Source organism: Lithobates pipiens, unplaced genomic scaffold (assembly GCF_037356315.1).
Source record: "Lithobates pipiens isolate NorthernLeopardFrog02 unplaced genomic scaffold, aLitPip1_a1.2 Scaffold_18, whole genome shotgun sequence".
In the NCBI taxonomy this organism is placed as follows: domain Eukaryota; kingdom Metazoa; phylum Chordata; class Amphibia; order Anura; family Ranidae; genus Lithobates; species Lithobates pipiens.
Window position 1 is genome coordinate 105,436,449 of NW_027507758.1, and position 17,764 is coordinate 105,454,212.

At 43.0% G+C, this 17,764-nt stretch overlaps 1 protein-coding gene across 3 annotated transcripts in view; it reads right to left on the reverse strand.

Moving 5' to 3' along the window:
* The window catches only part of AFTPH (aftiphilin), a 107,943-nt gene that overhangs the window by 57,017 nt on the left and 33,162 nt on the right, over positions 1 to 17,764 (reverse strand). For all 3 annotated transcript variants that reach the window (XM_077485965.1, XM_077485966.1, XM_077485967.1), the window contains exon 2: positions 6,486 to 8,265. In XM_077485965.1, coding sequence (XP_077342091.1) covers positions 6,486 to 8,231 — 1,746 coding nt within the window. In that variant the 5' untranslated portion in view covers positions 8,232 to 8,265. The remainder of the gene's footprint in view (positions 1 to 6,485; positions 8,266 to 17,764) is intronic.

The window sequence follows — 17,764 nt, forward strand, 5'->3', positions numbered from 1 at the left end:
GAAGAGCCACCAGAGGGACTTAACAACCGACCCGAACACCAGGATGTGCCCACAAAATTTACCTGTGTAAACAGAAAGACAGGTGGTAGGCTTGCAAATCTGGGAACTGAGAATACATAGGGCCCTAAACTAGAGTTCCACTTGGTGCAGCATTCAGCCCCATTTAGCCGCAGTCTGCAATAGCTTCGCCTGGATGCACAAACACACCAGGAGGGACGCACAGCAGCAAGACACCACCATGTGCAAGGAGCCTTTGGCAAAAGGGGAGTCCTGGGCACCAAAACCACTTACAAAACAAACAAAGGCTACCTGCAGGATAAGGCCACCAGTTCATACGCTCCCCTTGCAGGGATGATGGCTACAAGGAATACCATTTTGTGTGAGAGAGTAGAGAGATGAATGTCTCAAATGGGCTCAAACGGTGGTTACTGAAGCACAGAGAGAACCAGATTTAGATCCCATGGATTCATAAGGGAACAAATGGGGGAGCTGCAATGGAGACCTACTGTACAAAGGTTTTAAAAAAAAAGGAGTGAGGCGAATGGCCTCTAAAAAAAGATAATAAGGGCAGAAAACGGACCTTTAACAGAGCCGAGTTCCAAATGCTGGTCCAGACCTAGATGTATGGAAGATGTATAGACCACCTAGCATGAAAGTCTTGAGACCCACACCAAGTGAAATATGCCCTCCATGTCCAATAAAAACTTGTGGCAAGTGGGCTTCCTAAATTTTAACACTGAAGTAATCAGTAATTCAGAGATGCCAATATCTCAGAAACTAGCAACAACAACTGTGAAGCAGGATGGTAAATCTGTCTGACACAGAAGTTCTGGATGATCTGGTAGAACCCGTAAAGCATCTACCAGGGCTTTTAGCAGGTTGTTATACCTCATCTGCCTGGGTCAGTCTGGAGCATTGAAGATCATCATGAAGAGCTTTGAGATGCTGTTCATCCTCAATCCGTGAAACAGATAATGAAGAAGTTTCAGGAGAAGAAAAGCATACACCAGGGGAAGAAAGGCATACATCAGGGTACTGCTTCCACTAGAAAATTCCTGTACCTAAAGATAAACCTGTTCCGTTTGCTGCTGACCTTGGATGCCAGGAGATCCACAACTGGCATCTGCCATATAGGTCCTAGAACATCTCTGGGTTCGGGAACCACTGCCCAGGGTCCAAACATTGCCAGCTGAAGAATTCTGTCTGCTAACTGTCCACGCCTGGGATGTACACAGTGGACAAGGCTGGAATGTTAGGTTCTGCTCAGGACAGGATACAAACTAACTCTCTTGCAATGGCAAGACTTCTTGTTCCTTCCTGATGGTTGATTTATGCCACCACTGTGGCATTGTGCGACTGAACCCTTCAGATGCTGCAAATACAGTGAAAAAGTCTCCGGTTCAAGGATGTTGGTAAGGAGAAGAGACTCTTCAGACAACAAAATCCCTTGTATTGACAGGATTCCTTTACAGCCCAAGTTCATATCTATTCTAGGGATCTTCCCAAAGACAGGTAGGAAAGACTATCGATTTCAGATCCGGAAAAGAATCGATTTGTCCATAGACTGATTGACTTGTCGAAATTACACCAGAATTCAGCTTTGTAGAGATCTGGAGTGAAACTGGGAAAACAGGACTGCTTCAAACGGGGGCTACCATCAGACCAAAGACTCTTAATGCAAGAGCTAAGGGTGAAATTAATCCTGGTCTGTAGAGATTAAACCTAATATCAGACAGTCTGAACTCTTTCCTGTAGTGTTTTTTGTATGTCCTGTGTTTCATCAGATTAGTCGACCCGTCAGATTTTGTAATGGAAGGGATGTTCCATCGCCGCTGTCTTAGTAAGCCCCACACTCATCTGCATCAAGGATACAGTGAGAAGGTGGCAGCGGTGTTCTGTCAGATTAGCAAACCTATGAGATCAGCAGGCTTGCCTCTGCTTTTCAAATTCAACATCTAAACAGTGAGATTTTTAAATACTGTATTTCACTATATAAGCCAAGTTTACTGGTAAAAAAAGTGTAAAATTCAAGACTCCAGTGGGTGTAACAAGATGTCCACTCGCCTTCTCACTGTATCCTTACTGTGGACGAGTATGGGGCGTACGAAGGTGGTAGCGACAGAACGTCACTTCCATTACAAAATCTGACGGGTCACCTAATCTGAGGAAATATCTGCACATGTCCAGGACACACATAGATACTTCAAATAATGAGTCAGTGTTCCAGTGACAATTTCTGAATGTTCATGATCCATCTGAAGCTTTAACGTCTGGAGAGTCAAAACCATGTGATCTGACAAAGCTTGCGTCGACCGTTCCTTTAACAAAAGGTCTTCTAAGTATCTTAAAATAGGGATGCCAGGAGAATGAAGCAGGGATATTACTTGGGACAGCATCTTGGTAAACACAAGGTGCAGAAAGAAGGGGTCCCCGCCAGAAGAACACAGTGATCACTGCTAGCGGTTATAATAGCCGCTAGCAATTATCGCAAATAAAATCCGACAGGCTGGCTTGTACCCAAGTTGATCGATCAACTTGGGTACATTCAGCCTGCCCATACATGGTTCGAATCTCGTCCGTTCCCTGCTGAACCGGCAGAGATTTGAACCGTCTATAGCCGGTTTAAGAGGAATAATCTGGCCACCAGTAACAGCCTTGATAATGTTATTTAGAGTAGATCAGAAGAAACATTGTCCTTCAAAAAGCCAGGCAAGTCAGACACTTTTTCGACAAGGATTCCACAGGCCAGCACTCTAACCAAAGTGTTCTGTGCATGTGTATGGACCGCAGACACATGCAGAAGATAAGATAGGAAACCTGAAGCAATCTGTCACAACTATAGCTTAAAACTACAATCATTTGCACCAAACATTCTATGAGCAAGGGATAAACAGCAGCAAAGGCTACAGTCAGGGTCTGAAAATATTTGGGTAATATGGGACATATTGTCATGCATGACTGCAGTAAAAGCCCCAGCCAAGAGGCCAAAAAAAATCAGCAACATCCAACAGAGCTAGGAAAAAAACCCCAAGACAGGATAGATTTTGAGCAGAGGGCCACAGGATTCCAAGCTGTAGACACCTGCCTCATCAGTACGGACACTGCAATGAGCACTGGAGTTGTCAGTAGAAAGTGTCCTGTGGGCAATCAGTACAGCATCAAGAATTTTACCCTCATGTCTAGAATCTGGCATGCAACTATGTGGTGGTAAAGAAATGTAAGACTTAGGCCTCAGGTAATCACAAAACCTTAACCCTGATAGTTAATAGCGAGTGAGAGTTAGGTGGCCGGAGGTGACCAGAATCACTGTAGGTGGGTAGCAATGAATAGATCAAATTTGCTTATGGCTCTTTGCAAAGCAGCAGCAGGGATATACGCTTCCTCAATGCTGTATGGCAGGAAAAAAGAGTGGGATGTCAGCGCTCAGTCCCACATCTTAAAAAACGTTGCAGTGAAAACCAGTGGAAAACAGATCATTTTAAGGACAACTAGCAACCCATGTACTTGAGGTAGCTTCTGATCCACAGCCTGACCAGCCAACTCAGTGAGTGAGTCTTCAGGGAAAAGATAAGCGCTGAGGCAATGTCAACATCTTTGGAGCTGGAAAATACCCTTCAGCTAACTTGTTACCAGAATAGAGTCTGTAAGGCTCTCTACGCAAAACCAAGAGCCCAAAAGGTAATTTCCAGGCTAACCCCACAACGTGCAGCCCAACGGGATCCAGATGCAGAACTTCAAAAGGATGCATGTATAGCTAAAATGGGAGGTAAAAGCTCTAGCAGCAGTGTAGAAAGGAGTCTTGATAGAAGATAAAATCGTTGAAGATTGCTAGTGGGAAAAGGAGAGGTTATCCTTGCATGGTCTACAGTTTTTTTTTTTTTGCTTGCTATTGTCCAATTCTCTTGTAAGCGGCAGTAAAACCTGAAGGTGAAAGACATCCTGTGTTTCTCAATAGTCATAAAAGAAAAAGGAAAAAAGTGAGTTAATATGGAACTTGTAGAAGTACATAAAACCACTGAAAATCTGTCCTGTTAGATCAGTGGGCAGGTTTACAAACCCTGTCCTGTTGTCTTGAAGCTATACCTTTGTTTGCTTTGTTTTGGACACATTAAATAAATTCAGGAGTTGCTCAGTCTAAGCCCTTGTACACACGGTCGGACATTCTGACAACCAAATCCGTTGGATTTTGTCCGAGGGATTTTGTCCGAAACTGTTGCATACACACGGTCGGACAAAGTTGTCGGAAAATCCGATTGTACATAACGTGACGACGTTATTTCGTTACGACGGGACTACATTCAGGCTAGTAGCCAATAGCTTTGGTCTAGGAATTTGATCTGAGCATGCATGGCACTTTGTCTGTCGGAGTAGGCTACAGATGATCGGAGCATGTCCGATCGGAGCATGTCCGATCGGAGCATGTCCGATCGGAGCATGTCCGATCGGAGCATGTCCGATCGGAGCATGTCCGATCAGAGCATGTCCGATCAGAGCATGTCCGATCAGAGCATGTCCGATCAGAGCATGTCCGATCAGAGCATGTCCGATCAGAGCATGTCCGATCAGAGCATGTCCGATCAGAGCATGTCCGATCAGAGCATGTCCGATCAGAGCATGTCCGATCAGAGCATGTCCGATCAGAGCATGTCCGATCAGAGCATGTCCGATCAGAGCATGTCCGATCAGAGCATGTCCGATCAGAGCATGTCCGATCAGAGCATGTTGTCAGAGATTTTTATAGATAAGTTGGAAAACTTGGTCCGACGGAAACAGTCCGATGGAGACCACACACAGTCGGATTATCCGACAATACAGTCCGATCGGACACATTCCGTCTGAATCTCCGACCGTGTGTACAAGGGCTAATATCCCTTATACACAAGGTGGTCTCCATTGCAGTCTACTTTCTCAGAGGAGACTCTGTCCGCTGATCTCCGCTGAGCAGCCAGATGGCTGGTCCATGTGCGCTACGCTTATGCAGAGCAGACACAGATCCAGCCTGCTCTCCTCTATGGGCAGGCGGAAGTAAACAGACCATCTGTCTGTTTACACCAACTGATCTGCCAGATGGATGATGAACACACCTGATATGACCATTATAGGGGGTTCCCACTCTCCTGTTGGATGTTTTAATTTTCTCCATATTATGGAGAAAGTAATATAAGGGACTTGAACATGTAACATATAAAAGGTTTGCAGAACACCCAAATCTAAAGATAAACAGGAAAAGAGGATCTCTCACTGCTCGAGTGTCCAATATATATATGAAAATAAATAAATACCATATCCATTTTGGATGAACTGACCTTTAATTAAATCTTTAAAGCTCTCTTGCCTTGCCCAATTATACCAAAAATTCTACTTCATATGCTAAATAAAATTAGCAATTAAAGTATAATACTAAACTACAGCTAATATCTGCCAATACTTATAGATTTCCATCTCTATCGTTTCTCCAAAGCACCTCTGAACCCTAAAATACAAAACACCCCATGCGGAGAGATTTTAGGGCCCAGGTTGTCAATAAACCTATAAAAATTGGTACCATACCATTTTTTTTTTCAGTTTATATTCCCCCGCTGTCCAGGGATCCACATGGGACAAAAGGAACCTTCCACCACTGTCTTTGTCTGGCCCTTGAGGCATTTTTCCCGCCACTGACACTAACAATGGGGCATAATTCCTGCCACTGACAACAAAAAACAAAAATGGGGTACTACTTCTCCCAACATCAACTATGTCTCCCCTTAATACCAAAGTTCTGGCATCATTTACTAGAGCTGCACGATTCTGGGTAAAATGAGAATCACAATTTTTTTGCTTATAATAAAAAGATTATGATTCTCTCATGATTCTCACGGCGTAAAATCTTTCACATTACGCAATTTGGGCTAATTTTACTAGTTAGTTTTTTTTTTCTTAAAATCATTTTTTCCTAAAAAAATTGCATTTGAAAGACCACTGCGCAAATACAGTGTGATATAAAATATTGCAAAAACCACTGTATATATGTTTTGGGGTTCTAAGTAATGTCTAGCAATTTCTAGCAAAAAAAAATGATTTTACCTTGAAAACAACTGTCAGAAAAAGGTTTAGTGTTTAAGTGGTTAACGTTCCTAATTTACATACAGAAGTCTATTCCTTTGGTGTAAAAGACAAATTGATACAAGGTTTAGACTTAACATTCCACTGATGGAATGTTTTAAAACTTGGCAGACTACCCAGACTTTGACTTTTGAGGGCTGAGAGCAGAGAGAAAATTCTCTGCATACCAAAGATCTGGAAACCCTTTGTCAAGATCGCAATGGGGAAAAAAAAAAAAAAAAAAAATCACAATAACGATTCTTGGCGATTAATCGTGTAGCTCTATTATTTACTCCCACTGGGCACAATCCATCTGAAGGACCGTAAACTGGCCCTTTCTTTAGAAAGTTTGTAGATCCCTGCCATAAAGGATAAAACAAGTGCACATGTTTATTAATTACCTGTAAGGAAAGTGTTGAATCTTCACAAACTAAATTTGACTCGGAGACATGAAATGCAGGCAAGTCAACACTTTCTGAATTTATGACCTGATTATCAGTACTAGAGGGCACATCTGTCCTAAAGGACTGCCAGTCATCAGACTTGGCCTGGGAATCTGTTTTCCTATCTTCAAACGCAGCCCATGATGAACCTTCTTCCTGGTCACCCTCGAATGCATTCCATTCCGGAGGCTGTGGAAAACTGTCTGCTGTACCGAACTCAGCAAAATCATTAGAGTCTTGCACAGTACTCCAGTCTTTTTTCTCTAAAGAAACAAAATTACCAAAGTCACTGAACTCATCCGTTTCCTCACTGGGCTTTTGCGGAGACTGTTCTTCAGCAGCACTGGGCAACGACGGTTCTTCTGAATTTATGATCTGTTCTTCATGAAAAGAGCCAATGTTTGTATCCTTAAAGTCACCAAAATCATCCTCCAACTCATTCATAGCCAAGTCTAAAGGTGCATGAAAGTGTTCATTACTTGAGTCGCTGTTGTCCGTTAAAGGTGGAGGTGATTCTTCAGTAGCAGCATTAAAATCTCCAAATGAGCCATCATACTCTGATTGATCATGAGAAATATTCCCAATATTGGTATTCTCATTTTCTTTATTTAAATCGAGCACCAGCTCTTTTCTATCCAGTGAATTTTCATGTGCTAAAGAACCATCATCATCAAAACTTTGTAACGCATCTTCATTATAACTTAGTGTAAGTCCAGGAGTTGTTTTGGTATCCGGTAAGTGCATACTATCAGATATACTAGTTTCAGGTGCCATGGAATTAGGAAGTGGAACACTGCCAAATGTTAGTGTATCCTGTTCTAGAGGAGGATTGACGGATGATAAATCAGAGTTTATTCTGTCTTGAGAGACAGATTCATTAAGTACTTCCCTTGGAGCAGAGATAATTCCATCTTCATATCTACTCAATTTAGTATTAAGTTTAGTACTTGGAGTCTGTTCTTCACACAAACCTATGTGTGCTTGCTGCTCTGTAACATCCGAGTCTACAGTGTCTTTACTTGAAAATGTGGCAAATTCTGCAAAATCATCACCAGGGCTGGATGGTGAAAAGTCTATGCTTAAATCTGTACTATGAGTACTAATATACTTGAATCCCTTTGAGTGCCCCATACCGTCCACATCTTGTAATCCCTGAGGGTTAGCAGAATCTACCACTGTAAACCCATTGGTTAGATTTTCTGGACCATGTATTTTCTCACCATTACAAGTGCTAACCATTTGATCCTGGCCTCCAGATACCAAATCCGCGTTGTCAATAGAAGAAACATGGGTTTCAGAGTTCAACTGTGTTTCGATCTCCCCTGAGCTCCCTTTATTATCAAGTGCAGCATCATTGAACTGGGTGGTTTCATGGTTGGTGATTGATTCAAACACAGATGAAAGTCCCTTCTTAGAACTACTGATTTCAGAGACATTCTCACCAGCTTTAATCGAGGTAAGGCTAGTAAAGTTATTTACAGAGCTATCGGTGTAATCGTGTATCGGCAAAAAGTGTTTTGATGGGATGAAGTCCTCTCGCGCTTTAGGAAAATTAACGGTATCAAAGTCTGCAAATCCCATTCCAGAGTTGTTGACTTCAGAGAATCCTCCAAACTCTCCAAACTCGTCATCTTCATCATCATCTGCGACACTGTCAAGAGGCGGGGGGGATGAAGAGTACATTCGGATAATCTCTGGTTCCATGCTGTATCGTTGAGAGTACAGAGAATTGTTACACCTGGGGGAGAGAAAAAAAAAAGGTCATTAGTTTTGTTTCAACGGGTCAGCATTCAAAGTAATTATAGTTTTTCCCAGGCCAAAAATAATGAATGCACTTGTACAACTAGGAAGACTCTACTGTAAACAACCTAAGGCTCCATGCCCACTAGCCTAAACCAGTTCAGCTCTTTGGATGTACTATGTAGGTCCAAAGAGTGAACCTTTGTTCACAAGTGTGGTTTTTGTAGAGCCGGCTCTCTGCTTCAAAGTAAAAGTGATGCGGCAGATCCATAGCTCCCGACCGCACGGTAACCTCCCCACCCCAACGCAGACGACCCACCCCCTTTTGTGGTTCCCGGGGCTGTCTCATGCTTACCAACGCCCGGGAACACATCTGCCAGAGGGGGGTTGAGAGACTGCAGTGAGACCAAGGAAAATCCATCCCTCGATCTCACATGCAAAACAATGAAACTGGAAGCGATGTCACTACAGGTTTCATATGCACCCCAAGGTCTCCAAAAAGGAGTACCTGTCCCCTGCCCAATGCTATCACATGGGGTTTATTAACCCCTTGTGATAGCAATCACGGTAAAAAAATAATAATAATAAATAAAAAGATTAAAAAAAAAATATATATATATATATATATATATATATATATATATATATATATATATATATATATATATATATATATATATATATATATATATATAAAAAAAAAGGAAAATAAAATTGCCAAAACCCCCGATGCCCCACACACCTGCGCAAATGCAAGCCCAGGGTGCATATGTGTATGAAAACTGTGGTCACACCACACTTGACTTATCGCCAAGAACGTCAGAGTGAGAACAACAGTTCTAGCACAAGTGCTTCAAATTAACTCTAAATTGATGAGCTATAACGGCTTTTAAATCGTCACCTATGGTGATTTATGAGTACCATCATTTTTGCTGATATCATGGACGCACACAATTTTAAAACATAAAATATTAGGTATTTACGTGATGCAACCTCATCTTTTATATTTTTAACCAAAAATGGGTATATATGGTGTGGTTTTGCAATAAAATAAATGTTATTTAATTTTTTCCCGTAAAAATTTGCGTATACAAAAGTTGTGCAAATATCACGTGAAACAAAAATTTGCAATGATCACCTTTTTATTCTACAGGGCCTTTGCTTTCAGAAAATATATAATGTTCTGGGCGTTTATGTGATTTTATTGCCAAACATTTGGATTTGTACATGTATATTAAATAACAAATGAAAATAATTCTGCTCCTAGAAGCAAACAGGGTTATCCTATGTGTCCATGCACACTATTTTAGTCCAGAAGCATTTTTGAAGCGTCAGCTTCTAGGAGCAGAAAACAATCCTTTTATTGTGTTTTTGGGAGAAAAAAACAAAACAAAAAAACACCGAAGGCTCCTAACTGCTGCTAAAAGCTGGTACAAAAAACGCTATTATGAGCGTTTTACACCCAGAGTTTTTTAAGTCATAGTGTGCATAGAGCCTAAAATATGTTTAAATAGTCATTAACATATGAAAAACAGGTAGGTAATTTATTGGTTTTGAAGACATTCCTGTTTCAGAGCATTAAGACCACTTAGATTAGATTAGTATGATCACTTAGGTTGGCCATACACTAGAGCCGCACGATTCTGGCCAAAATGAGAATCACAATTTTTTTTTTTGCTTAGAATAAAAAGATCACAATTCTCTCATGATCCTCTCGATGTAAAATCTTTCAAATTATACTTATACTAATATTGCAACAACCACCATTTTATTCTCTAGGGTGTCTACAAAAAAAAATGTATATATATATATATATATATATATATATATATATAATGTTTGGGGGTTCCAAGTAATTTTCTAGCAAAAAAAAAAATCATTTTAAAGCGGGAGTCCACCGGGACTCCGCGTTTTTTTTTTTTTTTTTAAAAGCCAGCAGCTACAAATACTGCAGCTGCTGACTTTTAAAATAGTGACACTTACCTGTCCAGCGCGCCCGCGATGTCGGCACCCGAAGCCGATCGCTAGGTCGTCTGTCGGGTCCTGCCGCCGCCATCTTGGGTATGGGAATCAGGAAATGGAGCCTTTCGGCTTCATTTCCTGGTTCCCTACTGCGCATGCGCGAGCCGCGCGGCGCAATCCGGGCGGTCCCCGCTGCCTCTGGGAACTGTGCGTTTCCCAGCAGGCAGCGGGGCACTTGCGCAAAGGGGCGGGCAGTTGCGGAAAGGGGCGTAATCTACGCCCCTTTCCGCAGACAGCTATCCCGGAAGTGGGTGCAGTTACCTGGATTATCCAGGTAACTGCACCCCCCTCCCCCCCTGAAAGGTGCCAATTGTGGCGCCGGAGGGGGGGGATTCCGATGAGCGGAGGTCCATTTTAGGGTGGACCTCCGCTTTAACTTGAAACCAACAAATGTCAGAAAAAGGTTTAGTGGTTAAACTTTTTTCACTTACACACAAAGTCTATTCCATTGACAGATTGTTAAATGTTTATACTTAAGTTCAACTGATAAAGAATGTTTTGATTCTCTCCCAGTTTTTCTCTTCCTTTTTTTGAGGGCTTCAGAAGAGCAGAGAAAATTTTTAGAAAGAGTTGTGAAACACTTTAGTCAAGATCGTGATAACGATTGACGATTAATTGTGCAGCTCTACCATACACTATACAATTTTCCTGTTCAACTTTCCTTTAGATTTACCAAAACCATATAATATATGAGGTCAAACCTAAAACCTTTCAATTTGTATACAATCAGGCAGGCCCTTGCACTATATAGTTGAAGGGAAATCTAAAGGAAATTGAATCGGAAAATTGTATTGTGTATGGCCAGACTTAGTATGTGTTGCAACATTGGAACTCTCCATACCTCAACCACTAAATCTAGATAGAGTGTGTGTATGTGTCTATATAGCTGTACCAAGTCTAAAGCCCAGTTAAAACCGATTGGTACTATATAAAATCTTTTTCTCCATTTACAAAGAGGCATAATAGAGACTTTTTCTGTAAATGTACGCAGGAAATTTGAATCTGCAATCTTGCATTATTAGCACTAACAACTGCAGAGGAAAACACACAACGTACTGTTTAAAGTATGACCTTGGAGAACAGGCAGTTCCACCGTTTGAAAGCAGAAGGAAAGTAAAGCTGTGCTAAAAATTATCTCTGAAGTTATGAGTCCTGGAATTACCACAGGAACTGTATATAATAGAACATTGGCAAGCTTTGTGTTTAAGTCACGGAAAATTGGCAAATGCCTAACTGCAAAATAATCAACCGAGATGTCACGCTATGGGCAACACGATAACCAGCAAACAGCAGCATGCATAGTGTTGGAGCAATAGAGGTACCATGCCCAGAATTAGGGATGCACAATACTTTTTTATTTTTAGTACTCGCCGATACCAATTACCGATACCTACTACAACTCTCTTGTTTTCACTTCAGCTGTCAGCAATGCCAAGTAGAGAGGAGACGTTGCTGGAAGTGGCAGTAAAGGAGTATTTCACTATGGGAAGCCCCCTTGTTTTTGCTTCTGAGTGACAACCACTTACCATCGGGAATCCGTGGATCCATATCCATACTGGTCTATCGGCTGCAGGTTGTCACAGACTCCAGATATCTGGATAAAGGCCCGGGCTAGGGTTTATAGCTGCAGGCTTTCATTGCCTGCCCTCTGGTAAGGGCATAACTTATGTGGTGTTTAGCACGTGGTGGTGGACGATTACACGTACATTAGAATTTCTCATCACTCACCTTTCAGCAGGTGTACCTGTGGACTTTACCTACTAGGCTATTCACTTGGACTTGATTTGTTTTATCCCCGTTTGTATAATATATATGTGATATATATATATATATATATAAAACTAAAAAAAAGTGAAATAACTGATAACCAATCGGCATGAAAATTCCAGCAAAGTGAATATATATACACACATACATATACATATACATACATACATACACTTTGCTGGAATTTTCAATTTTTACTGTAAGATTCACATTTATATTTATACCGATTGGTTATCAGTTATTTCACTTTTTTTTTAGTGCAACTAACTTTCTTCTTTTGTTAATAAACATTGTGGCTGCTTTTTTTTTTTTTTTTACAACTCCAATTACTGGACTTCTTTAACTCTTCAGTTGTCAATAGGGGAGATCCACTGAGACTCAAAGAACCAAGCCTGAAAGTATTGGTTTCAGGTATCGGTGCATTTGCACGAGCACCAATACTTGTGCAAATAATCGGTATGGGTACCGATACCAGTATTGGTGCAACCCTTCCCAGAATGCAATCTTCTTGCATTATAGGCATTCATCCCTGGGGGCTTACTGACCTAAACCTTTCATACCTCTAGATGCCCTGTCCAGCCACAGCAGTCATCAGCCTCTGAGAGTTTGACAGGTTGCCAACAGAAGGGATGGACACCTGTGCCCTCTGCCTCCAGCTAAATACCAGAAACCCATGCACTGGAGTAAACATTCAGGGTCCATGGCCAGTTCCTGCTGAACAGGCCGAGATTTGAACCATGTAAAGCTGGCCTAAGGTGCGAATTTGTTTTCTGCTACCATGGACTGCAGGAAAGAAATTTGCTTGATTCCCGCATTAACATAGATAATGTTGACAGGGGAATCAGCAATTGTCTTCTCCAGGTTGGGGAAGCCGTCCCCCACTGGGAGAAAACAGTGATTATTGCTAGCGGTTATAGCAGCCGCTAGCGATAATCGCAAGAGAAACTGGACCGATCAATCTTCCCATTAACGGTTCGAATCTCAGCCGGTTCCTGCTGAACCAGCCGTGATTCAAACCAGGTATGGCCGGCCTTAAGGCATAAGTCCTTATCTGTAGGTTCGTTCCAGGCATGTGACCCAAAGTATTGAAGAGGGTCAGAATGACAACCAGGCAACAAGCATTTGCAGAAGGAAAGGAGCAGCAGGAGGGTTCCATTTCCTTTAAAATAAATATTTCCTTTAAAAGAAACATGCATTTCCCCTTCTGATCTTCAGGCTCGGTTCACACAGGGGGCGACACGAGGCGACACGACTTGCCATGCCGCGACCTGCCGCGACCTCAGCGGCGACTTGCAAATGACTTCTGTATAGAAGTCAATGCAAGTCGCCCGAGGTCACCCAAAAGTAGTACAGGAACCTTTTTTCTAAGTCGGAGCGACTCGAGTCGCTCCTCTTAGAACGGTTCCGTAGTACAGAACGGGGGCGTCTTGTCAGGTCGCGGCGCGGCAAGTCGTGTCGCCTCGTGTCGCCCCCTGTGTGAACCGGCCCTCAGTCTTTTTGAATTAAAAATATTCAACTTCCAAAGCAGAAGCGACTGCACTCCACCTAAGGATCAGGAATTTATAGAAATGTAAGTGTTGAGATGTCTACATACCATAAGCACCCTGCCGCCCCAATTTGCGTATCAAAAAAAAAAATACAACTGGGCCAAAACCAATATAGTTTCCCTTTAAAACAATATCTAAATAGAGTGCAATCACATGCTAGATACTGTGTATATATAAATATAAGTAACAGAAATCAATGTGCCTACTGCCTAATGCGTCCTGTATTTTTGATAAGTGTTATATTCTTAGAGAATGAAGGTTATCCCAGACCCCATTAAATACATAGCAGAGGTGCCAGTGTATGTACATTAGGAATTTTGGTAAAGAAGGCTGCATGACAGATTGCAGCAATACCACCCTCTGTGCGGGGATAGGGCGACAGCAGGCTCTCCACAAATGTACATGGTATAATCCGTTCTGCTTCCAAATCCTAATAGTACGCTTCAAACTAGCAGCCGCACTATGGGATCACAGCGGCAAGAATTGTAAACTTAGCACGAGATGTAAGAGGAAGACTAATTAAAAACTATTAATTAAAAACTACCAAAAGTGCCTGTGGATTATTTTTGTCACCAGCTGTATTAAGTGTTTCTAAACCCAGGACCCTGCATTCACTATATCTGGTCTCCCAAAGAACATGGAAATGCAATTATTTCAGTAAATAAAAATTGCTAAATGTCTTTTCTCATTAGCAGTATATAGAAGTCTTGCGACTTCTATCGTATCTGATTAAAGCTTGTAGTCTATGGTAATCTCGTGCAGCATGTCCGCAACCTCTCGTAATCTCCTGCAGCATGTCCGCAGTCTCTCGTAATCTCCTGCAGCATGTCCGCAGTCTCTCGCAATCTCCTGCAGCATGTTCGCAGTCTCTCGCAATCTCCTGCAGCATGTTCGCAGTCTCTCGCAATCTCCTGCAGCATGTCCGCAGTCTCTCGCAATCTCCTGCAGCATGTCCGCAGTCTCTCGCAATCTCGTGCAGCATGTCCGCAGTCTCTCGCAATCTCGTGCAGCATGTCCGCAGTCTCTCGCAATCTCGTGCAGCATGTCCGCAGTCTCTCGTAATCTCGTGCAGCATGTCTCTGCAGTCTCTCGTAATCTCGTGCAGCATGTCTCCGCAGTCTCTCGTAATCTCGTGCAGCATGTCTCCGCAGTCTCTCGTAATCTCCTGCAGCATGTCCGCAGTCTCTCGTAATCTCCTGCAGCATGTCCGCAGTCTCTCGTAATCTCCTGCAGCATGTCCGCAGTCTCTCGTAATCTCCTGCAGCATGTCCGCAGTCTCTCGTAATCTCCTGCAGCATGTCCGCAGTCTCTCGTAATCTCCTGCAGCATGTCCGCAGTCTCTCGTAATCTCCTGCAGCATGTCCGCAGTCTCTCGTAATCTCCTGCAGCATGTCCGCAGTCTCTCGTAATCTCCTGCAGCATGTCCGCAGTCTCTCGTAATCTCCTGCAGCATGTCCGCAGTCTCTCGTAATCTCCTGCAGCATGTCCGCAGTCTCTCGTAATCTACTGCAGCATGTCCGCAGTCTCTCGTAATCTCCTGCAGCATGTCCGCAGTCTCTCGTAATCTCCTGCAGCATGTCCGCAGTCTCTCGTAATCTCCTGCAGCATGTCCGCAGTCTCTCGTAATCTCCTGCAGCATGTCCGCAGTCTCTCGTAATCTCCTGCAGCATGTCCGCAGTCTCTCGTAATCTCCTGCAGCATGTCCGCAGTCTCTCGTAATCTCCTGCAGCATGTCCGCAGTCTCTCGTAATCTCCTGCAGCATGTCCGCAGTCTCTCGTAATCTCCTGCAGTATGTCCGCAGTCTCTCGTAATCTCCTGCAGTATGTCCGCAGTCTCTCGTAATCTCCTGCAGTATGTCTGCACTCTCTGGCCCTCTCCTGTAGTATGTGTATTAATGTATTTATCTATTTTTTGCTGCGCTTTACCATAGTTTTAATCGGCGGTATGCGGCCACTAGCGGGGTGGTTTTAACCCCCGCTAGCGGCCAAAAAAAGGGTTAAAACCGCCCGCAAAGCGCCGCTGCAGACTTCGATGGGTAGGAGCGGTGAATACACCGCTCCTTCACCACTCCAAAGATGCGGCTAGCAGGACTTTTTTCACCGTCCCGCTAGCGCAACACTCCAGGTGAAAGCGGACGCTTTTTTCAGGCACTACACAGGCGCTATTTTTAGCGCCTGAAAACCGCACCAGTGTGAAAGGGGCCTTAGAGAAAGGGTTTGCAATTTTGTTTGTTGATCCACTTTAATTAATATAATAAAAAAAAAAAAAAAAATAGATTCGAAAACGTAAAATAATTTTTTTTTTTTTTTTTTTATAACAATCGCAATTTTTTTTCGTGTGGGGGGGGGGGGGAGAATCGCCCAGCCCTTTTGTACAAAAGTTATAGCTACAAACTATGTTTTTTTTTTTTTTACTGGTAGTAGCAGTGATCAGTGTCTTAGCAGGACTGCCATATTGCGGTGGACAATCGGACACTGATACTTTTTGGGGGCCAGTGACACTAATACAGTGGTCAGGGCTAAAAATATGCACTGTCACTGTACAAGCGACACTGGCTGGGAAGGTTTTAAACATCAGGGAGCGATCAAAGGGTTAACTTTGTGCCTAGCAAGTATTTGTGTACTGTGGGAGATTCTTTTTCTAGGGGAAGGCATAGATCCATGTTCCTAATTTGCAGTTACACAGGATTCATGCCTTCCCTTCTGACAGAATGTTTACATAGGCAGATCGATGTTCTGGCTCTCTGCCCAACTATCAGTAGGTGCCGGCGGACAGAGTCTGCGGTACCCGCAGATCAATATGTATATAATCACTGCGTGAGCAGGTCGCCTACAGAGGGCATGCATTCCCCAGACCTGGAAGTGTCGGATCCCTTCTGGGTACGTAATCCGGCACAGTAGTGGCCTTCTGTGGCAGTACATTATACTGGTGGCAAGTGGTTAAAGTGGAAGTCCATATAAGAAAACAAAAATCCCTGAATCTATAGACACCAGGGATCCAACACTAACCTCTCTATCCCTGTAAAGAAAAAATGAGTATACATACCTTTTTGGAAGCCGATCTGATCAGCTCCGACCCGTTCCCCATCGGCGGAAGCTCTGCAGGGGACACGGCCGATAACGGCTGTGAAATGAATGGGAACAACACTCGTGGGGCATACATGTGAAATGAATGGGAACAACACCCGTGGGGCATACATGTGAAATGAATGGGAACAACACCCGTGGGGCATACATGGTCGTTCGTCTCCTCTGCACCCACCTCCACAGTGAAGCTGCAGCTGACAGCTCTGCGTGGGATCCGGTCAAGGTGGATCAGATCGGCTTCCAAAAAGGTATGTATACTCACTTTATCTTTACAGGGATAGAGAGGTTAGTGTTAGATCACTGGTGTCTATAAATGCAGGGATTTTAGATTTTGCATCAACTTCCGCTTTAAAAAGGTGAACCTAGAATTATTATAATGCAGTATTTCATTACATTATTTGTAATGCAACACAGAGGAAATGGCAAGACATGGACTGTACGCTGTGAGATCCAGAACAAGAAGTTGCCTGTCCTTTTAGCGAAATGGGACAAGCTAGGTGAATGAATACACAGACACCGGGAAATCGATCGACCATGACACTACAAACTGCAGCCACAACATATAAGCCCATCATCACAAGTCTAGATAAGGCAACAAATGACACAAGGAATAGAACACCAATACCTAGGTAAAACAATAATATCATTTAAAGCATACAATGCCTTTAGGTAACTGCTTAGAGAAGTTGACATGCACTGAAAAGCATCTTCTTGGATCCAGACTGAGCCCCCACATGACTTTCACAGCTACAAAAAAAAAAAAAAGCTTAGGCTGAACAAAAGGACACATAGCAACCGATACTGTCAGCTTATGAAGCTTGCGGCAATGTTGCTGTGCTGAAGACATTACAAAACACTATTATCCACAAAGACACACCTACCACGTCCATTAGACTGTGCCTCTAGAATGGCCCTCATTCTTCCTTCCAACATTCCCCATTCCCAGTACTCTATCTAGTTGATGGGCAGGCGGCACGGCTCTTGTGGCGGGAGGGCGTCATATGACGTCCTCCCATTTAAACAGGGAATGCGCATGATCATGTGCGCGCCTCCTTGTTCCTTCGGTGGCGGCGT